This window comes from Jaculus jaculus, chromosome 23 (assembly GCF_020740685.1).
Source record: "Jaculus jaculus isolate mJacJac1 chromosome 23, mJacJac1.mat.Y.cur, whole genome shotgun sequence".
Taxonomy (NCBI): domain Eukaryota; kingdom Metazoa; phylum Chordata; class Mammalia; order Rodentia; family Dipodidae; genus Jaculus; species Jaculus jaculus.
The window spans coordinates 5,398,111-5,421,409 of NC_059124.1; the positions used below are offsets into that span (position 1 = coordinate 5,398,111).

The 23,299-nt window shown below is 44.5% G+C and overlaps 1 protein-coding gene across 1 annotated transcript in view; it reads left to right on the top strand.

The window, feature by feature from the left end:
- The window catches only part of LOC101610287 (pregnancy zone protein-like), a 54,331-nt gene that overhangs the window by 24,554 nt on the left and 6,478 nt on the right, over positions 1 to 23,299 (top strand). The window contains exons 11-21 of the mRNA XM_045139708.1: positions 2,661 to 2,822; positions 4,056 to 4,283; positions 6,261 to 6,324; positions 8,030 to 8,172; positions 12,569 to 12,718; positions 14,740 to 14,904; positions 17,862 to 17,955; positions 18,611 to 18,634; positions 19,302 to 19,325; positions 21,487 to 21,616; positions 22,481 to 22,673. Coding sequence (XP_044995643.1) covers positions 2,661 to 2,822; positions 4,056 to 4,283; positions 6,261 to 6,324; positions 8,030 to 8,172; positions 12,569 to 12,718; positions 14,740 to 14,904; positions 17,862 to 17,955; positions 18,611 to 18,634; positions 19,302 to 19,325; positions 21,487 to 21,616; positions 22,481 to 22,673 — 1,377 coding nt within the window. The remainder of the gene's footprint in view (positions 1 to 2,660; positions 2,823 to 4,055; positions 4,284 to 6,260; positions 6,325 to 8,029; positions 8,173 to 12,568; positions 12,719 to 14,739; positions 14,905 to 17,861; positions 17,956 to 18,610; positions 18,635 to 19,301; positions 19,326 to 21,486; positions 21,617 to 22,480; positions 22,674 to 23,299) is intronic.

A 23,299-nucleotide genomic window follows, 5' to 3' on the forward strand; every position in this document is an offset into this window, starting at 1 on the left:
GCATGCCAGGACCCCCCGCCACTGCAAACCAGCTCCAAACATATGTGCCACTTCGTGCCTCTGGCCATGTGTGGGTACTGAGAATCAAACCCAGGGCAGTCGGGTTCTGCAAGCAAGTGCTTTTAACCTCTGAGCCTTTTATCCAGCCCCTGATACCATCTTTTAGTTACTGCAAGTTTTAAAAGGTTTTTTTGTTTTTACAGTTTCAAAGCTCAGCATCAATAATAACAATATTGGCCGGGCATGGTGGTGCATGCCTTTAATCCCAGCACTTGGGAGGCAGAGGTAGAAGAATCACCATGAGTTCAAGACCCTACCTCAAAAACCAAACAAATAATAATAACAATATTGGTAAACTTTAGGATTGGTAATACAAGTTAATAAACTGCTAATTTTCTTTTACATAAGAGATGTAAAAGAAGGTTCGCCATGAGTTCGAGGCCACCCTGAGACTACATAGTGAATTCCAAGTCAGCCTGAGCTAACATGAGACCCTACCTCAAAAAATGAAAAAAAAAGAAAGAAAGAGGAAAATAGAGATGTAAGGATTTTAGGCATTTTTCAATATGCTTTCTCAAAACTAAATTGTTTAATTGACAGCTTATGGACAATTTCTGCATGTTAGGTTTTTTTATTTTATATCTATATTTAAACTTTACATTTTACTTCCATCCCAATACTTGATAGCAAATACAAACAAAAATAATAAGAAAAAATAAATACTATAATAAATATTGTTTGGGCTGGAGAGATGGCTTAGTGGTTAAGTGCTTGCCTGTAAAGCCTAAGCACCCTGGTTTGGGGCTCAATTCCCCAGGACCCACATTAGCCAGATGCACAAGCGGCACACACATCTGGAGTTCATTTGCAGTGGCTGGAGGCCCTGGTACACCCATTCTCTCACCCTCTCTCTGCCTCTTTCTCTCTGTGTCTGTTGCTCTCAAATAAATAAGTAAAACTTTAAAAAATAAAAATAAATAAATAATATAATAAATATTGTTTGGCAAGGCCATTGAAGGCAGAAAGAAAATTTTAAGAAAAATAAAAGGATGTATATAATTTGGCTAAAATTAAAGAAGGAAAAATGGGGAGATCATAAGTATGAAGTAGGTTTTCAAGAACAAAGAACTTAAAGGTGTCAGGTGTAGCTACAGCTAAGAGAAAATATATGAAGGGTGGAGAGACAGACCATGGGTTAAAGGCACTTGCTTACCTGAACCATGTCAATTTCCCAGCTAGATGTAAAGATGGGCAAGCACTTGTTTAAAATGGCAAAAATATATATATAAGCAAAAACTTAAAAGCAAGTGCTTAATTTAGATGGTATAGTACTTAATTTAGATGGTATATGTTCTTTGTTTTATTTTTTACTTTATTTATTTATTTGAGAGCGAAAGAAAGAGGCAGAGAGAGAAAATGGGCGTGCCAGGCCTCCAGCTGCTGGAAACAGACTCCAAGCTCATGCACCCCTTTGTGCGTCTAGCTTTACGTGTGTACTGGGGAATCAAACTTGAGTCCTTTGGCTTTGCAGGCAAGTGTCTCAACTGCTAAGGCATCTCTCCATCCCTGATTGGTTTATTATTTCATGGTAGAGTTAGATGCAGAAGGTGGTACATGAATCTGGAGTTTGTTTGCAGCAGCTGGAGGCCCTGACTTGCCAGTTCTCTCCATCCCTCTTCTACCTCCGTCTCTGCTTGCAAATAAATAAATTTTAAGAAAAAAATAAATAAATAAACCTCACAGGAGGCTGGGAGGTGGCTTAATGGTAAGTATACCTACCACACAGGCATGAAGGCTTGAGAGGTCCTGATGCAACCCGAATTTGATTTCCCAGTACCCAAATAAACAGCTGAGCAAAGCCACACAGAGCTATAGGGAGTGGAGACCCTGGAATCACCGGGGCTTGCTGGTTAGCCAGACTGACCAAAAACACCAACTTCTGGTTCAGTGAGAGACTCCATGTCTGGGAAGCAAGTGGGTGAGTGAAGAAAATAGAAGTTGTAGCCGGGCATGGCGGGGCACGCCTTTAATCCCAGCACTTGGGAGGCAGAGGTAGGAGGATTGCTGTGAGTTCGAGGCCACCCTGAGACTACATAGTGAATTCCAGGTCAGCCTGAGCCAGAGTGAGACCCTACCTCGAAAAACCAAAAAAAAAAAAAAAAGAAAAAGAAAATAGAACTCGTGTGCACACAATACCACATACGTGCCACATACATACAAAAATAAAATAAGCATCACAGCTCAAAGCTCAAAAACAAGAAGTCTTACTTTCAGATGCTAAGACCTTTCGTAAAAGAGAGGAGGAAAGCAAGAGGGAAAGAAGTGAGTGTGATGTGGTCAAAAGATGCCATTGCAGGTTGGAGGGATGGCATAGCGGTTAAGGCACTTGCCTGCAAAGCCAAAGGACCCAGGTTCGATTCCCCAGGACTCACGTAAGCCAGATGCACAAGGGGGCTTATGTGTCTGGAGTTCATTTGCAGTAGCTGGAGGCCCTGGTGCACCCATTCTCTATCTGCCTCTCACTCTCTCCCTCTCTCTCTCTCTCTCTCTCTCTCTCTCTCCTTCTTTTTCTTCCTCTCAATTTAATAAATAAATAAAAATTTCTAAAGATGTCATTGCTCTCTGACATTTGCAACCAGCTAACACTGTCCTATTTCTAGGTTCTTCTTGTCGATGCAAAGGATCAGCCAATGCCCAATAAGAATATAACTGTGGATGTGCATGTAGCTGGGTACCATGCCACCTTTACTACCAATGAGCGTGGCTTGGCCGACATCTCCATTGACACTACCAACTTCACATCCTCCTTCATGACAGTTGTTGTAAGTAGAAATATAGACACCGGGCTGAAAAGGCAAAGGTTAAAGGACGAATCATGAGAAACATGGAGATTCTGGGGACAAAAGAAAAGAGGATGAAGGATGGCATGTAAATTAAGCACTATGACGCCCTACATTATAAAAATCTGAAAATCCAGGGCTGAAGAGATGGCTTAGCAGTTAAGGCATTTGCCTGCAAAGCCAAAAGTGCCAGGTTCAGTTCCCCAGGACCTACGTAAGCCAGATGCACAAGGGGGAGCAAGCGTCTGAAGTTTGTTGGCAGTGGCTGGAGGCCCTGGCATGCCCTCTCTCTGTGTCCTATTTATCTCTCTCTCTCTCTCCCTCTCTCTCTTTTTCTTTTTTTCTTTTTTTTTTTTCCTCTCTCTCTCTCAAGTAAATAAAGAAAAAAACTCTGAAAATCCTATGTCATTAGAACATGATCCATGGATGGCTGGAGGCCCTGGCATGCCCTCTCTCTGTGTCCTATTTATCTCTCTCTCTCTCTCCCTCTCTCTCTTTTTCTTTTTTTTTTTTTCCTCTCTCTCTCAAGTAAATAAAGAAAAAAAACTCTGAAAATCCTATGTCATTAGAACATGATCCATGGATGGTGGATAGAAAATAGATAGAAGATTGAAAGATGTTAGATTATTGGTAGATAAATAGATGAGAGATAGATATGATTGATAGATGATGATATAGATATAGATGATAAGGAGATATGGGAGGTAGATTGATATATGATAATCGATATGATAAAGAAAGAAAATGAATACAAACATGTTATTTATTTTTCATCACGTCACTTATAAGCAGAATACTGCCTGTTAGGTGTTTTTGTTTTTGTTTTTGTTTTTGGTATTTCAAGGAAGGGTCTCACTCTAGCACAGGCTGACCTGGAACTCACTATGTAGTCTCAGGGTGGTGAACTCACGGCGATCCTCCTACCTCAGCCTCCCAAGTGCTGGAATTAAAGGCCTGTGCCACCATACCCAGCTGGAATACTATCTGTTATAAAAACTGATGGTTTAGCTGGGCATGGTGGCACACACCTTTAATCCCAGCACTCAGGGAAGCCGAGGTAGGAGGATCACCATGAGTTCGAGGCCAGGCCAGCCTGAGACTACAAAGTTCCAGGTCAGCCTGGGCTAGAGCAAGACCCTAACTTGAAAAAAAAAAAATGGGTGGCTTGATGAACAAGAGATGTTAACTACAAACATGCTATTTATTCTCCGTCAGGTCACTTACAGACAGACTACCTTCTGTTTCACTGCCTGGTGGCTCGATGAACATCACACACAAGCACAGCATTCTGTCAACCACATCTTTTCCCCAAGCAAGAGTTACGTCCACCTCGAACTTGTTCCTGGTACTTTGTCCTGTGGGCAAACTCAGGAGATGCGGGCACACTACATCTTGAATGAAGAGATCCTGAAGGGTGAAAAAGAGTTAGCCTTCTATTCTGTGGTAAGAACTAGAGTCACGTATCTTGTTCTGATTGTGTATGCTCCAAAATTTCAGGGTTCCTGTCTGAGTTATAAGTTTTATAAAATATCAATATCAATATAGGTGCTTTTGTTGTTTTTTTAATATTTTATTTTATTTATTTGACAGAGAAAGAGGGAGAGAGAGAGAAAAAAAAAAGAATGGCCCCCCAGGGCCTACAGCCACTGCAAACGAACTCCAGATGTGTGCGCCCCCTTGCGCATCTGGCTTACATGGGTCATGGGGACTTGAACCTGGGTCCTTTGGCTTTGCAGGCAAATGCCTTAACCGCTAAGCCATCCCTCCAACAAGCTTTTGCTTTTCATGCTGAAAGATGAATTGCTTCTTCTGAAACTACTGATGCTCTAATTCATTTGTTCTGGTCACCACTGAAACATTAACTGTAAATAACATTGCCTTAATCCTATGAAGAAGTAACCAATTATCAATGTAATAATTTCAGTTTTAGAGCCAGGCATGGTGGCGCACGCCTTTAATCCCAGCACTCAGGAGGCGGAGGTAAGAGGATCACTGTGAGTTCAAGGCCACCCTGAGACTACATAGTTAATTCCAGGCCAGTCTGGGCTACAGTGAGACCCTACCTCAAAAAACAAAATAATAATAATAATAATTTCAGTTTTACTTCTTTATAGCCATGTGACCTTGGATAGTTTACTTGACCTCATCTATGAAAGGAAACATCCACCATCTCACCAAAACACTGGAAAAAATGGTTCATGGAATTGTTAGGCAAATCAAATAGTTTAAAATCACATTATTTAGTTGAGCCTCTGGTACATAGATGTGTAATATGTTTACTTTAAAAATAGGATCGACAATAGAGAATACTTGTATTTTATATCTGCTTTCACTATTTATTGCTTTGCATATAGTAGCCACTGGAAATAGTTATAGAAATACAAAAATTTGGGGCTGGAGATATGGCTTAGTGATTAAGTCACTTGCCTGCAAAGCCAAAGGACCTAGGTTCAATTCCCCAGAATCCATGTAAGCCATATGCACAAACGGGTGCATGCATCTGGAGTTCATTTGCAGTGGCTGGAGGCCCTGGCATACCCATTCTCTCTCTGCCTATTTCTCTCTCTCTCTCTCTCTCTCTCTCTCTCTCTCTCTCTCTCAAATAAATAAATATATTTTTACAAGAAATATTTATTTATATTTCTTTTATCATATATTTTAAATATATACTTATATATTTAATATTAAATTATATTTATATATTTAATATTAAATATATTTACTTATTCTCTAGAATAAACAACTTATTAAAACATTGTAAATGGGCTGGAGAGATGGCCTAGCGGTTCGAGGCTCGGTTCCCCAGGTCCCACGTTAGCCAGATGCATAAGGGGGCGCACGCGTCTGGAGTTCGTTTGCAGAGGCTGGAAGCCCTGGCGCGCCCATTCTCTCTCTCCCTCTATCTGTCTTTCTCTCTCTGTCTGTCACTCTCAAATAAATAAATAAATAAAATTTAAAAAAAAACATTGTAAATGTATATATTGGTTATTTCAAATATACATGCACATACAAGAAAATATTGGAAGGGATATTTAATGATCAAAAATAACTTCCAGGGGCTGAAGATATGGCTTAGCAGTTAAGACCCTTTGCCTGTGATGTCTAAGGACCCAGGTTTGATTGCCCCATGTCCATGTAAGCCAGACACACAAGTGGTGCATGCGTCGGAAGCTCATTTGCAATGGCTGGAGACCCTCGTGTGCCCATTCTGTATCTGTCTGTCTACCTGTCTTTCTGCCTCTCTCCCTCTCTCTCTCTCTCTCTCTCTCTCTCTCTCACTCACTCACACACACACACAAATAAATAAATGAAAACTTCGGGGGTTGAAGTAGCAATATTTTTACTCATACATTGTGAATATATTGAAGTAAGGTAGATCAGCCTTAAGACAGTAATAAAAATATGTCCTTCTGTCTTCAGTTCAAAGCAAGAGGAAGCATCGCCAGATCGGGCATCCACGTGCTGTTCTTTGGGCCAGGAAACAGTAAGCATTAGCCTTTCTGTTTTGTTTCCTCTCATCTTGCCAGGCCCTGAACAGCTCAGCTAGCTGGAGCTGTGTTCACATTACAGGGAATGGCTGGAACCTTCTCTCCCCCCTGGCGAGGAGGAGCTGACGGAACGGGATGGCATGATGGGGTTGTTCCAACTCAACTAGTGCTTTTTCTTCTGTTTATAACATTGTTGTGTTTTTATTGATTCCTGGCATGAAATAGATATAGTGACTTCATAATAGCTTTTAAAGAGCAAAAAAAAAATTGAAAATGTAGAAAAATAACCAAAGAAAATATTTTCTTCATGCCTGTAAGCATCGGTTTCCTATTGTTGCTGTCTGTAATGGATTACCAAATTGACTGGCACGAAGCAACCACTGATGATCTTATCCTTCTGTGGTCCCCTCCTTTGCCTATGAAAGCAACAGCACATCCTCTTCAAATCCCACCTGCCTGCCTGCCTTTCATAATGACACTCCTAAAGACATTGATTCCTCCTGGCTACCGGCCACTCTTCACGTCTCAGGGTCTCCAGTGTAACCACACCCGCAAAGGCGCTATTGCCACATAAAGTTAAGCTCTGGCTAAAAATTCTAATATATTGAATAAAAATGGTGAGAAGGCAGCCTTGTCCTATTCCTGGTGTTAATTCCTAGTTTTAGAGGTAATGTTACCCATTCCCTATGATGCTATGCAAATCTCAGCATAGAAACATGGCCAAGGAAAGGTGACGTGTGTGTGTGTGTGTGTGTGTGTGTGTGTGTGTGTGTGTGTGCACTCAGGTTCACACTGCTGGTAGAAATCACCCAACTAAGAGCAGCTTGTGGGCTGGAGAGATGGCTTAGCGGTTAAGCGCTTGCCTGTGAAGCCTAAAGACCCCGGTTCGAGGCTCGGTTCCCCAGGTCCCACGTTAGCCAGATGCACAAGGGGGCGCACGCGTCTGGGGTTCGTTTGCAGAGGCTGGAAGCCCTGGCGTGCCTATTCTCTCTCTCTCCCTCTATCTGTCTTTCTCTCTGTGTCTGTCGCTCTCAAATAAATAAATAAAAATTTTAAGAGCAGCTTGTGGAAAAAAGAGGATTTTTTTTTTTTTTTTGGCTTACAGGCTCAAGGACAGGGGAAAGTGACGACATGAGCAGAGGGTGGACATCACCCCCTGGCCCACATCAAGTGGACAACAGTAACAGCAGCGTGTGCCAAACACTGGCAAGGGGACACTGGCTATAACACCCATAAGCCTGCCCCCAACAGCACACCGCCTCCAGCAGGCGTTAATTCCCAAATCCCCATCAACTGGGAACCTAGCACTCAGGACACCTAAGTTTATGGGGGACGCCTGGCTCAAACCACCACAGTGTGTGTGGGGGCCAGCGTAGGCACTCTTGCAGCACCCCATGTGTCTGCCTGTGTCTGGGGGACCTGTGTCTGCAGTGACCAGGCCAGAATGCCAGGTGTCCTGCTCCGGAAATAGAGACAGACACTAAAATATGTTCTTTCCTACGTAAGTGGCAGAAACAAACCCGGATGTTTTAGAAATATTAGTTCAGTCAGAGTTTTATTAAGAACCACTACCAATCCTGTGGCATGGACCCAAGTCTTCCCCTGGTTCAACATGCTCCAAATGCGGATAGTCACATCAGTTTTACACATAATTGAGAATCTCAGCCCAATCTGTAATCCTGGGCTTTCTTTGTTTCCCAGTGAACGGGGTCTTTCCCTTGTCCTTTCAAGTGGAAGCAGACATCGCCCCCAGCGTTGAATTGCTCATATACACGATTTTGCCTAATGGAGAAATTGTTGCAGACACCCAAACGCTCGAAATTGAAAACTGTTTTGCCAATAAGGTGAGTTTGGTTTACTCCTGACCCTTTTATTCTCTTTTTTTACTTTTTTCTTATTTTAGAGAGAGAATTGGCGCACCAGGGTTTCTGCCACTGCAATTAAACTGCAGGTGTTTGCGCCACCTAGTGGGCGTGTGAGACCTCGCACTTGCCTCACTTTTGTGGGTCTGGCTTATGTGGGATCTGGAGAGTCGAACATGAGTCCTTAGGCTTTGCAGGCAAGCGACTTAACTGCCAAGCCATCTCTCCAGCCCTATTCTCTTCTTTCTAAAGTGTGGAACTAGGGAAGTTATATCCATTAAAAGACTATCGTGCAGAACTCCTGAAACTTTCCTCCCAACCTCGCCTAAGCTAGATGGTGATGTCACACCCTGAAGGTTCAGGGGCATCACTCAAAGCAGGTGGTCGCCAGCCGAATGTCTTTTAAGTCTCTCGCTCTAGTGTAAAACTCACTTGGATTTGAAAATCAATTCCACTGAAAACTTTTAGTAGTTTTTATTTTGAAATGCTCTGTTACCAAAACACTTGACTGAAAATGAAATGTGGGGCTGGAGAGATGGCTTAGCAGTTAAGGTGCTTGCCTGCAAAGACAAAGGACCCAGGTTCAATTCCCTGGGACCCACGTAAGTGGTGCATACATCTGGAATTTGTTTGCAGTGGCTAGATGCTCTGATGCCCATTCTCTCATTCCTTCTCTCTCTCCTCAGAATATGAGGAAGGAGGTTTTTTTGTTTTGGTTTTTCAAGGTGGGGGGTCTCACTCTAGCTCAGGCTGACCAGGAATTCACTGGGTAGTCTCAGGGTGGCCTCGAACACAGTGATCCTCCTACCTCTCCTTCTCGAGTGCTGAGATTAAAGGTGTGCACAACTTTAAAATATATATATATATATGGGGAAGCATCCAGGTCAAACTGAGACATAGCTCCTCACACCAATATTCGGTTTTCAACTTTGTTTGGAACAGAGAAAAACTATTCCATCTAAAATGTCTTCCCTTTAAGAAAGACTCAACATATGCATTTAAAATAACAGGCTTGGGGCCTGGCATGGTGGCACATGCCTTTAATCCCAGCACTCGGAAGGCAGAGGTAGGAGGATCGCCATGAGTTTGAGGTCACCCTGAGATTATAGAGTGAATTTTAGGTCAGCCTTTGTCAGAGCAAAACCCTACCTTGAAAACTCAAAAAAAAAAAAAAAAATTATAGGCTTGGGGCTGGAGAGATGGCTCAGCAGTTAAAGTGCTTGCCTGCAAAGCCTAAGGACCCAGGTTCGATTCCCCAGTACACACATAAAGCCAGATGCACAAGGTGGCTCATGCATGTGGAGTTCCTTGGCAGTGCCATGAGACCCTGGCGCACCTATTCTTCCTATCTGCCACTTTCTCACTTTCTCTCAAACAATAAAGTAGAATATTAAAAAATGATAGTCTTAAATTATTTTTCTAGCAGCTAGCCCTGTGAATGCTTGTTTATATTTACTTGGGGGTGGGGACAAGCAAGAGAAAATAAAACAGGCAGGTCATGACAATGCACATCTATGGTCCCAGCACTGGAAAGGATGAAGCCAGCCTGGGTGCCATAGCGTGCTGGAGGCTAACCTGGGACACATGAGAAGTAGGTAGAAAGGAGACAGTTTGAGTCCTGAGATGGAATCCCGTTCCCCGCGCAGAGGTGAGTCTGGCCGCTTTCTTCACCCTGGTCCTCCATGCGGCTGAGGCTGCAGGAAGAGCCGCATGCGGGCTTCCCCAGTGAAGTCGGGGCTTTGGATGTAGAAGAGTGGATGGAAAAAAGAAAATGAGAAAACTCTCCATCTAAGCCCTTTCTCCTAAGCAACAAAACTACCATATGTAGGACCATCTGATTTTTTTTGGGGGGGGGCATACATTACACATTCCATTTTTTAAACTTCTTTTTGACAACTTCTATACATATAGGCAAGATACTAAAATCAGAATTCCCTCCCACCACCCTGCCTTTTCTTCCTCCTGCACCCCCCCCAAAAAACCCACTGAATCCCTTCTTTCCAACTAGTCTTGCTTCAATTTTTTTTAAATTTTTTTGTTTTGTTTATTTTTATTTATTTGAGGGTGACAGTCAGAGAGAAAGAGGCAGAGAGAGAGAGAGAGAGACAGAATGGGCGCGCCAGGGCCTCCAGCCGCTGCAAACGAACTCCAGACGCGTGCGCCCCCTTGTGCATCTGGCTAACGTGGGACCTGGGGAACCGAGCCTCGAACCGGGGTCCTTAGGCTTCACAGGCAAGCGCTTAACCGCTAAGCCATCTCTCCAGCCCCCACACTTCCATTTTTAATAAAAGTAAAAACAAGCTGGGCATGGTGGCACACGCCTTTAATTCCAGCCCTTGGGAGGCAGAGGTAAGAGGATTGCCGTGAGTTCGAGGCCAACCTAAGACTACATAGTGAATTCCTGGTCAGCCTGAGCTAGAGTGAAACTCTACCTCGAAAAACCAAAAGTAATTAAACCAAAACTATAAACAACTATTCCTTCAGCATCTCCCCCAAATTCTCGCTGCAATCCCAAACTACATGTACTTATTTATTAAGGATAACTTTGATTAATACACTTAGTACAGTCTCCTTCAAAACTTGGCCCAAAATTTCCTTTAGTGTTCACATAGACAATTTTACACTTTTGAACGTGACCATTTCTTAGTTAATATTTTCAGTCAATCATAATCCCAAATACCTGATTTGTTCATTTGGCATGGACACTTACAAACTTATTTGAATGAACTTAAATTTTTTTCCTTAAAGACATGTTTAAAATAGAGTTCTCCATAGGCAGTGATCATAATATGTTATAGTAAGGATCTGGATGCGTGATGTTTATTTTTATACATGGCTCAGGATAATGTGATTTGAGATGGCTACATTGTTGCAATGAAGTCCAGCAGCCAAGTAAGGTGTCACCTAAGTAAACATCCTGACCTTGCATTCTAAGCCAAAGAGTTTCCAGTTGGAGATCTAGACCATTAGCTGATGACACTTCTGTAGGACTTGAATCAGAGTCAGGCGTGGTGGCGCACGCCTTTAATCCCAGCCCTTGGGAGGCAGAGGTAAGAGGATCACTGTAAGTTTGAGGCCACCCTGAGACTTCAGAGTGAATTCTGGGTCAGCCAAGGCTAGAGCGAGACCCTAACTCGAAAAAAAAACCAAAAAAAGAAAAAAGAAAGAAAGAAAGAGAAAGGAAATAAGCAAAAAGAAAAGAAACCAACATATTCACTAATCACTAAATTCCTACTGGCCAAAGCTAAAGCAAAACTCTGAAAAAAGCCGGGCATGGTGGCGCACGCCTTTGATCCCAGCACTTGGGAGGCAGAGGTAGGAGGATTGCGGTGAGTTCAAGGCTATCCCGAGACTACAGAGTGAATTCTAGGTCAGCCTGAGCTACAGTGAGACCCTACCTCAAAAAAAAAAAAAGAACTCTGAAAAAATTCCGTTATTTCCCACTTTTCTTGTTCTTTATTTCAAAACAGTTAAGTCTTAAGATGCATATTATTTAGTTTTTTGAATTTTCCAGACCTGTTAAATCTAAGGAGTATATGAGATATTTGATTTTTTTTAATGGCCCATTAAACCCTTAATGGCAATTATTTGTACCACTCTGCTTTTGAATGTCATGTGACTATCGCCATAGTTGTTTGATTTCACAGAGTCTCTCACATCAAAACACTACACTGGCCAGGCGTGGTGGCGCACGCCTTTAATCCCAGCACTTGGGAGGCAGAGGTAGGAGGATCGCCATGAGTTCGAGGCCACCCTGAGACTCCATAGTGTATTCCAGGTCAGCCTGAGCTAGAGTGGGACCCTACCTCAAAACAAAAAAAAAAAAGATAATTTAAAAAAAAATTGAAAAAAGAAAACAAAACACCATACAGAGAGAGGTCAGTACCGCCATAGTGTTTTCAACATCATAAAAGATTCGATTTCAATGGTTTCAAAATCAACTCGTAGTTCACCAGTTATGGAAGTGACTAATCCAGGCTATTCCAAAGGTGTTTAATTGGGAATTCCTGGGAAAGCTCTTCTCTTAATCCTGCTCCAAGATAGAGAACAAGTGTAGAATAAAATAGAAGAGAGGGTTGAGACTGTTAATCATCACACACACAGAAAGAATGTTGTGTAAAGGATAAGAAAGAATGAGAACGAGGGCTGGAGAGATGGCTTAGCAGTTAAGCGCTTGCCTGTGAAGCCTAAGGTTGGAGGTTCGATTCCCCAGGACCCACATTAGCCAGATGTGCAAGGGAACACACAGAGCTGGAGTTCATTTGCAGTGGCTGGAGGCCCTGGTGCACCCATTCTCCCTCTATCTCTCTCTCCCTCTTTCTCTCTGTCTGGCGCTCTCAAACAAATAAATGTTGCTATAATCATATCTTCATTGCAGGTAAATTTGAGTTTCTCTTCAGCTCAGAGCCTGCCAGCCTCAGACACCCACCTGAAGGTCACGGCCACTCCGCTGTCCCTCTGCGCCCTCCGCGCAGTGGACCAGAGTGTGTTTCTGATGAAGCCAGAAGATGAACTCTCGGCTCAGTCAGTAAGTGGCATTTCAGTCTTCCATGTCACCAAATGCTCACGTGCAAGGCTGCGGTTGGAAACGGCAAGATCTTTAGAGAAACGGGCAGCGTGTAATCCAACAGTCATTGAACAAAGTACTTGACACGTCTCACTCTAGCCCAGGCTGACCTGGAATTCATTATGTAGTCTCAGGCTGGCCTTGAACTCACAGTGATCCTCCTGCCTCTGACTCCCCAGTGCTGGGATTAAAGGCATACACCACCACACCTGGCTTTCCCCCCCCCCCTTCCTCTCTGTCTCTCACATAAATATTACCAAAAAAATATCATATTGGGCTAGTGAGTTACAGTGGCAAGATCAAGACAGCTAAAGCATCATGTATACTGGTGTACTGCTGGAGCAGGCAAGACTGGAGAAAGAACTGGCTCCCACTAGATACCCTAAGGGCTGTTTTGAGGGATCTATGCGGACAAGGGAGACAGTGTTTCAACGTCTTGGAACAGTGACAGTTGGGGCTTGTTAAGGTAACTCTTTCTGATGAGGTAACAGTCCTGCTCAGAGACAACAGCCTGGCCCTGAGACTGGTCTGCCCGGGGGGACATCGCTGTTTCGTTCGGGGACTAGCGTGGCTCATTACAGCCATCCAGCCCAGAACGGCATCCACGTCCTGCCCGAACACATCAACAATGCCAGATCTTTGATGTTGGGCGGAGCTCTCGTCAGTAGCTTCCAGGAGTCCAGCATGTCCCGGCTTGTCGCTATTGATGGCACAGGGCTCATGGGAACAGCAGGGGGACAGGGCGGAGAAGTACAAGGTGGCCCGTTCCAAGGGACTCTGTGGGAGCTCAGGGGAAAGGGCTTGAACCTCCACTGGAGTACAATCAGTAAGTAGAATTGCCAGAATCTGGAGAAGAAGAAAAAAACAGTTTAGGAGCTGAGCATGGTGGCACACACCTCTAATCCCAACACTCAGGAGGCAGAGGTAGGAGGATCGCCATAAGTTCAAAGCCACCCTGAGACTACATAGTGAATTTCAGGTCAGCCTGGGATACAGTGAAAAACCAAACAAACAAAAAAGAAAAGAAAAGGAAAAATCAGAAAGGAGGTTCAAGATGCAAGCCAGCCTCTGACAAGATTGTGCCTCCAGCCGGGCCTGGTGGCGCACGCCTTTAATCCCAGCACTTGGGAGGCAGAAGTAGGAGGATCGCCATGAGTTCAAAGACACCCTGAGACTCCACAGTGAATTTCAGGTCAGCCTGGGCTAGAGTGAGACCCTACCTCGAAAAACCAAAAATGAAAGAAAGAAAACTCACATGACCCCAGCAAGGATGCACCACCAAGCTTCCACGACCTTCCAGAATAATACCACCAGCAGGCCATGAGATTTTCAAACACAAGAGCCTATAACGAAGATTTTACATCCAAACCACCACATTTCATCTTCCTAAATATTAATTTTTGGGGGCTGAAGAGATGGCTTAGCAGTTAAGGCATTTGCCTACAAAGCCAAAGGACCTCAGTTCGATTCTCCAGAGCCCACGTTAGCCAGATGCACAAGGGGGCGCAGGCGTCTGGAGTTCATATGCAGTGGCTCTCTCTCCCTCTCTCTGTCTCTTTCTCTCTCTCTCTCTCAAATAAACAAAGTTTTTTCTTAAAAAAAATACTAAATTTACATAAAAAGATTAAGAACTGTGACACTTAATACCTGTCTGTGACTCTGTTCTGTCCATATCACAATCACAGCAAAGCAAAATAAAACATGAATCTCTTAAATCCATATTGGACATTATCATGTTTAAATTTTTTTAAATTTTTTGTTGTTGTTGCTGGTGTCTTTGGTTTTTTGAGGCAGGGTCTCTCTGTAGCTCAGGCTGACCTGGGATTCACTATGTAGTCTCAGGGTGGCCTTGAACTCATGGTGATCCTCCTGCCTCTGCCTCCTCAGTGCTGGGAGTAAAGGTGTGCGCCGCCACACCCAGCTAAATATTTTTAAAGTAATAAAACAAGCAAGAATTTTCCTTTGTTCTCTCGAATTTGCAGGTGTATAACTTGCTACCAGCAAAGGCTCTCCCTAGCATGGGTTATGTAAACCCGACGGCTGAGGATGAGGAAAGCTGCCTCAATGCCGATGAGATCGTTCACAACGGGGTCGTTTACACGCCAAAGCAGGACATGAGCGACGATGATGTTTTCAGCATTTTTAAGGTAACCAGGCCCCAAAACTGACACCAACCAAGGAGCCTCTGAGCTCTAGGCTCTGATCTTCCCCTCACTCTAACAAAACAATGAATAACAGAAATAAGAATGTTTGGGGGCTGGAGGGATGGCTTAGCACTTAAGGCCTGCAAAGCCAAAGGACCCAGGTTCGATTCCCCCAGGACCCACGTAAGCCAGAGGCACAAGGGGGCGCATGCATCTGAAGTTCGTGTGCAGTGGCTGGAGGCCCTGGTGTGCCCATTCTCTCTTCTCTCTGTCTTTGTCTCTCTCTCTCTCTCTCTCTCTCTCTCTCTCTCTCCCTCTCTTTTTCTCTCAAGTAAATAAATTAAAATACAGAAAACATTTAAAATAAGAAAAAGAAAAAAGCAAGTATAAATAAATAAATAAAAATTTTAAAATAAAAAGAAATAATAATATTTGAAGGGCTATAGAGATGGCTTGGCAGTTAAGGCACTTGCCTGTGAACCCTAAGAAATCCTGTTTGTCTTCCCAATCCCATGTTCGCAACAGTGACGCAAGCATGCAACACCGAGCATAGTCACAAGGGGGCGCACCCGTCTGGTGTTTGTTCACAGGGGCTGAAAGGCCCTGGCGCACCCATCTCCAATCTCTCTCTCTCTCTCTCTCAATCTCTCTCTCTCTCTCTCCCTCCCTCCCTCTCTCTCTCCTTCTCTCTCTCAAAAAATCGAAAAGCTCAGAAGCAGAGACTACTTTATATATGTACAGAGATCCAAACATGAATTTCTCTGGGGTCTTAAACACCATGTGTTTTGGGGATGGAGAGGTGGCTTAGTGGTTAGTTAAGGCATTTGCCTGCAAAGCCAAAGGATCCCGGTTCAATTCTCCAGGACCCACATAAGCCAGATGCACAAGGGGGCGCATGCGTCTGGCGTTCCTTTGCAGTGGCTGGAGGCCCTGGCATGCCCATTCTTTCTCTCCCTCTCTACCTCTTTCTCTCTCTCAAATTAATTAATTAAATATTAAAAAATAGGTTTTTTATTTTTAATCACATGGTTTACTGTTTATGCTCAAAGCATTAATCAAACTGATCTTAAGCTAATTCATCCTCTCTCTTCTTTCCTAACCCTCTCCTTTCCTCTTTCCCTTTTCTGCCTCCTTCCTTCCTTCCCCCACTTTTAGAGATTTAAATATATGAGTACCTCATTGGTATTCGCTTGTGCAATAAATATTTGTTGTATTAATGAAAGAATAATTTTAAACATAAACTGCAGTGTTTGGCCTTTGGTGTAGGGTCAGTAGTATTACAGGAACACTGAAAGTAACCTTTCAATTAAGAAGATGAAAAAGGGCTGCAGAGATGGCTTAGCGGTTAAGCGCTTGCCTATGAAGCCTAAGGACCCCGGTTCGAGGCTCGATTCCCCAGGACCCACGTTAGCCAGATGCACAAGGGGGCGCAAGCGTTTGGAGTTCATTTGCAGTGGCTGGAGGCCCTGGTGTGCCCATTCTCTCTCTCTCTCTCTCTCTCTCTCTCTCTCTCTCTCTCTCTCTCTTTCCATCTGCCTCTTTCTCTCTCTGTCACTCTCAACTAACTAAATAAAAATGAATAAAAAATTTTTAAAAATCATTTTTTTAAAAAAAGATGAAAAAACCAAAGAAATGGTTCAGTGGTTAAAGGCACCTGCTTTCCAAGCCTACCAACCCAGGTTCAATTCCCCAGTCACCCAAATAGTGGCACATTCCTCTGTCACTCATTTTCAGTGGCAAGAGACACTCATATGCCTATACAAATGCAAGTACATGCAAATAAATTAAAATTTATATTAAAGCTGCCTGTTTGGGGCTGAAGAGATGGCTTAATAGTTAAGCGCTTGCCTGTGAAGCCTAAGGACCCCGGTTCGAGGCTCGGTTCCCCAGGTCCCACGTTAGCCAGATGCACAAGGGGGCGCACGCGTCTGGAGTTCGTTTGCAGAGGCTGGAAGCCCTGGCGTGCCCATTCTCTCTCTCTCCCTCTATCTGTCTTTCTCTCTGTGTCTGTTGCTCTCAAATAAATAAATAAATAAATTTTTTAAATGTATAAAAAAAAAAAAGACACAGGAAACAAACTGAAAAACAGAGGGAGAGAGAAAGGACAATCTCTGAAGGGTAAATTGAGTACAGATCTTTAGGAAAGGCATATTTTCCAATAGATAAATTGCAAAATCAATGTAACCTACAATTTCAAGGGAAAAAATTCTCTCTGCAATAAATTCATAAGCTCTCTACATATGCATACATTATATATATATATATATATATACATACATATATATATATACATACATATATATATATATGCACATCCATTCATATGCATGCAGATATTTTGTGAGGAAAAGGAAGATAACATCTAAGACTAAAACATTCAATTAGTTGGATACATCTGGATAACTACAGAGGCATCAAAGTATGCCAGACAATATTTAAAAATAAGAATCAGGGGGCTGGAGAGACAGCTTAGCGGTTAAAGCACTTGCCTGCAAAGCCAAAGGATCCCGGTTCGACTCTCCAAAACCACATAAGCCAGATGCACAAGGTGGCACGTGCATCTGGAGTCCGTTTCCAGTGGCTGCAGGTACTGGCATGCCCATATTCTCTCTTTCTCTCTCTCTCTCTCTCTCTCCCCCCCCCCTTTCTCTCTCTCTCAAATAAATAAATTAAATATATTTTTTAAAAAATAAAATAAAACAAGAATCAGACGTGGGCTTGTATCACGGTTCACATTCGCTATCCAGGTGAACGTCACCTCAGGGCTCTCAGTGTTGCTAAGCAGCTTTTCTCCTAACTGTGCAGAAACTTTACATGGGTACAGCGACCCCACAAGCCGAGGGTTAAGCAGCAGTGAAAATGCAATCTAAACTCAGGAAAGTAATCCCAGTATCAGGATGTCCATGTTTCCCCCCAGTATGCTTTAACATAACATCTGATGTTTTCTTTTTTTTTTTCAGTCTATAGGATTAAATATTTTTACCAACTCTAAAATCCATAAGCCACGTTTTTGTCAACTGCCTCAACCTTATCCAGAAGTCCCTATGGGCTATGGTAAGGACGTCATTTGTCTGCTAGAGTAACGGAAGAAAAAATGTTCCATACCGCGGGCCTGGGACGCAGTCTATTGGCATAAATAAGTATATTTTGTTTAGCGTCTCAGGGCAGGGTAGTCCAGGCCTGGGTGGGGGTCAGAGATCCAGGAGAGTCCACAGTGGACTGCACGGTCCGTCCAAGAGCTGCTTGGTGGGGACAGTTAGGGAGGGAGCCAGGCCAGGCTGTCACTCACGGGGGCTAAGTGACCCCGCTGAGAAAGGGCGGGGAGCAGGTGGGGGCGGGGCTCGCAAGGAGAGGAGGAGAGAAGAATGAGAAAGGAGAAAGACGGAGGTAAAGAGGTGTGTACATAGGGGGGAAAGAAAGCAGGGAGGAGGAGACAGAGGCAGATGGACAGAGGTGGTACAACCAGAGAGAAGCACCTTCAGGGGGGAGAGAGAGAGGGAGGCATATGGGGAGACTTTTATGCCTTTAGGGAGGGGTGACTGCCCAGCGAGGGGAGCGCCTTGCCACCAGTGTGTGGTGTAGACCAGTGCTCTCTGGGAAGGAGCCAAGTTGACTCCTGTTGAGTTGGAGGGTGGGTGGGGGAGAGAGGGGCATGGGAAGGGAATTCCGATACTAACTTCATTTTTGTCAACCCCTTCCACCTATCCAGGAGCACCTATGGCCTACGCAGTAGGTAAAGATGTGGTTCTGTTTGTATGCTCGAAAACCAGAAAGTGGGGAAGCGTGCTTTAATAGAGTGGGGGATTGGCTGTTCCACAGAGAGGTTCTCGGGTGCAGGTTATTGGTATAGAGAAACATTTTCTTAGCAAGTCTGAGCAAGGTGGCTGGGTTGTGGGGAGAGGCTAGGAACCCACAGAACGCCGAAGCTGCTTGTTGGGGTGGTTTAGGGAGAGAGCAAGTTGAGGTTTCCGCTCGCTCGAGGTGGCTGGTGGTAAAGCTGGGAAAGGGCAGGGGATGGGTGGGTGGGGGCACTCCCAAGCTGAGAGAGAGGGTGGCAGATGTGTTGGGAAGAGAGCAGGCAGGAGGTGGAGACAGATGGAGAGAGATGGTTCAGCCAGAGGTAACACAAGTACCTTCAGGGAAGGAAGAGAGCAGTGAGAGAGAAAGAGAAAAAGAGAGAGAGAGAGGGAGGGAGAGAGAGAATGGCATCTGCGGAGACTTTCGTGCCATTGTGGAGGGATGGCAGCCTAGAGGGTGTAGGCCAGTGCTTAGGTAAGGAGCCAGGTGGGTTCCTGTTGAGTTTGGGGTGGGGGGCGGGTGGAGAGGGTAGGGGAGAGAGGGAGACGTGAAGTTCTGAGACTAACTTCATTTCTGTCAACTGCCTCAACCCTATTATGCAGAATCGTCTATGGACTATAGAAGAGGTAAGCGCATGATTTATTGGTCTGCCAGAATAAAAGAAGAAAAATGATGCTTTACCAGGGTGGGGGGAGGATTTAAACAAAGCTGGTTTTCTCCATGTTGGATGTTGTGACTCTGCACTAACCTCTTTGGCAAGTTGTTCACAAGCAATATATATATATATATATATATATATATATTTTTTTTTTTTTTTTTTTTTTTTTTGCTGAAAATGGGACTCGGAAGTGATGAGTGTTTCTCTTTCTCCCTCTCCTCTCTGTCCTTTCCCTTTCTCTCTTCCTCTCCCTCCTCCCTTATCTCTTTCTCTTATCAAATTTGGCCTTTCATCCTAGCCTTCAATAGTCTGGCTTCAGTAGTCTCCTTCCTGACCTACCGACTGCAAATTCACTGCCTAAGTTAGCCATGATGAGAGCTGATACGTTAGCACTCAGGAGACCCTTGCCAGTGGCCAAGCTTCGTACTGTTTGTGTTTGTCACTAAAGGAGCAATTTGGGAGTCCATGTGCTTTTTTGTCACACTAAGTCTTACCGTCACAGGCTTAACTGTCCTAACCTAATGGTGTTTTTCTATACAGTAGCACTGACTATTTGCTCAGCTCTGTTAGACATTCAACCAAAATAAACATTCTACTCACAAGCCTGTCTTCCCACCTGTGTGAATATGCACATCCCTTTCCCTGGAACCCACTCCCCATTCTCAGCTTTCTGTTCACCAATGACCATATTAATATCCAGGCAGTGGGGGCTGGAGAGGTGGCTTAGCCGTTAAGGCGCTTGCCTGCAAAGCCTAAGGACCCATGTTCAACTCTCCAGATCCCACATTAGCCAGATGCACAAAGGTGAGGCAAGCGCAAGGTCGCACATGTCCACCAGGTGGCGCAGGTGTCTGGATGAAGTTCGATTTCAGTGGCTGAGGCCCTGGTATTCCAATTCCCTCTTTCTCTCTCTTTCTCTCTACAATTAAAAAAATAAAATAAAAACTTTAAGAAAGATCCAGGCAGTAAGTCTTTTCTGGCCAAGCTAAAGCTCATTCTCTTTTCTTTCCTCCTGAGTCTCCATGACATGTAACAGGGCTTCTTAGACTTTTCCCACTTTTCTCTTCAGAAATGTCTGTGTAGCATTTATCATAGAACTACATATAACAGGCCCTGAAGAGCTGTGGAAATGGCTCAGTGGGTAAGACCTTGCAAGCGTGAAGAGCTGAGTTCTGAGTCCCCCAGTACCCACCTAAGAGCTGGGTGTGGCGGCACAAGCCTGTACTCACAGCCCTGAGAAAGTACAGCGAGGGCTTGCTGGCCAATTTCTCTAGCCAAATCAGTGAGCTCTGCAATCAGTGAGAGACCCTACCACAAGAAAAATAAGTTGGAAAGCAATAGAGAAAGATGGCCTCCACACACACACACACACACACACACACACACACACACCACACACATGCAAAAATAAGTACGCAGGCTGGACATGGTGGCGCACGCCTTTAATCCCAGCACTTGGGAGGCAGAGGCGGGAGGATCACAGTGAGTTCAAGGCCATTCTGAGGCTACACCAGGACTGTAACAAGACCCTATCTTGAAAAACCAAGAAAAAAAGAAAGTATGCAAATCAAATGTAAACTGATAAATCAACTAAGACAATTCTATGAGCGAGGCGTGGTGGCGCACGCCTTTAATCCCAGCACTTAGGAGGCAGAGGTAGGAGGGTCGCCATGAGTTCAAGGCCATCCTGAGACTACATAATGAATGCCAGGTCAGCCTGAGCTAGAGTGAGACCCTACCTTAAAAAACAAACAGCATATATATATATATATATATATATATATATATATATATACACACACACACACACATACACACACACACACACACACACATACATACATACATACACACACATACATATACATATATATATAATATATAGATTACTTATTAAAGAGGCTAAAAAATTTGCATACTAATGAAATAGATGGGCTTACTTATTATTATATAAAGAATTAAGCTGGGCATGGTGGCGCACGCCTTTAATCCCAGCACTTGGGAGGCAGAGGTAGGAGGATCGTGTGAGTGAGACCCTATGTTGAAATGCCAAAAGAAAAAAAATAGAAAGAAATGGATGGTGAGGGTGAGAGCGAGTCTCACACGGGCCTCCTGTGCTCTTCCCTCAGTAGTCCCACAACCTATGGCAGGAATGCTTCACCCAATGCCCATGACAGCAGAGACTTCTGCCACGCAAGTGAGAGAGACCGTCCGCAAACATTTCCCTGAGACGTGGATCTGGGATTTGGTGGCCCTTGAGTGAGTTGGGTGTGGTGTGGAATTTAGTATCAATGAGAATTGAAATCCTGCTCAAGGGCTGGAGAGATGGCTTAGCGGTTAAGCGCTTGCCTGTGAAGCCTAAGGACCCTGGTTCGAGGCTCGATTCCCCAGGTCCCACGTTAGCCAGATGCACAAGGGGGCGCACGCGTCTGGAGTTCGTTTGCAGTGGCTGGAAGCCCTGGCGCGCCCATTCTCTCTCCCTCTCTGTCTCTTCCTCTCTCTGTCAGTGTCAAATAAATAAATAAAAATAAACAGAAATCCTGCTCGAAGGCATTGGTGTCAGCCTAGCTCAACAAAGCTCCAAGTCTTCTCTAGTCTACGCCTCCCTGTTCATTTCTGGTAAATGGTTAAGTCGCAGTTCATTGATCTCACAGCCAAACAATGTTTTTTTTTTTTTTTTTTCCTAATTTGCCTGTGAGATAAAAATAGTAGAAAACAGGAGGGGGGGCGGGGAGAAAGAAAAGTAAAGAACAGTGGAAGAGAGAGGAGAGACAAAAATGAGGAAGAGGACGAAGAGGAGGGGAGATGAACACAGGCAGACCTCATTGGGAGCCCCAGTTGACCATGCTGGTTACTTAGTGTTACCGTGGTCTAGGGTCAGCTATTATGTTCTGTACTAAAGAAACAGATTGTTGAAGCCGGGCGTGGTGGCGCGCGCCTTTGATCCCAGCCCTGGGGAGGCAGAGGTAGGAGGATCGCCGTGAGTTTGAGGCCACCCTGAGACTACATAGTGAATTCCAGGTCAGCCTGGGCTAGAGTGAGACCCTACCTCGGGAAAAAAAAAATATATATATATATATATATTGTTTTCAGCGTCCTCCTCTCCTCTTTTCTCCCCTGTAGCTCCTCGGGTGGCACTGAGCTGGCGGTCACCGTCCCCGACTCCATCACGGAGTGGAAGGCCAGCGCGCTGTGCTTGTCCAGGGCCACGGGGTTCGGCCTGTCCCCCACCATCTCTCTTCAGGCCTTCCAGCCCTTCTTCCTGGAGCTCACCCTGCCCTACTCTGTCGTGCGAGGAGAAGCCTTCACCCTCAAAGCCACGGTGTTTAACTATATGTCCCACTGCATTAGGGTAAGGACGCGCCCCCGGGGGGCTCCTAGGGAACACCTGAAGGGTCCTGATTTTGAGAGGGAGCAGCTCCTCAGGGAGCAGTGACCTGTCAGTCCAGGGTGACAGGCCGTTTGCACTCAGGACTCCATCTGGATGTTCCTAAACTCAGACACTGACCCCACATGATTAGTTCTTCCTTCTTTAATTTTTATTATTATTTTTTAATTTTATTTATTTATTTGAGAGGCAGAGGAAGAGGCAGATAGAGAGAAAGAGAGAATGGGCGCGCCAGGGCCTCCAGCCACTGCAAAAGAATCCCAGAGGAGTGCACCCCCTTGTGCAGCTGGGTAACGTGGGTCCTGGGGAACTGAACCGGGGTCCTTGGGTCCTTAGCCAGCTAAGCCATTTCCCCAGCCCCTTTCTCTATTTTTTAAACAGTATCTCAAAATAAATGCACATGCTCCAGGCTGACCTGGAATTCTCTAGGATCTTCTCTTAGCTTCCTGAGTGCTTTGCAAGATCATTTCAGCTACTAGGGAGCTGGAGGCCAGCCTAAGCTATAAAATATTGCGTCTTGAAAGAAAAGAAAGAGAAAAGGGAAAAAGAAAAGC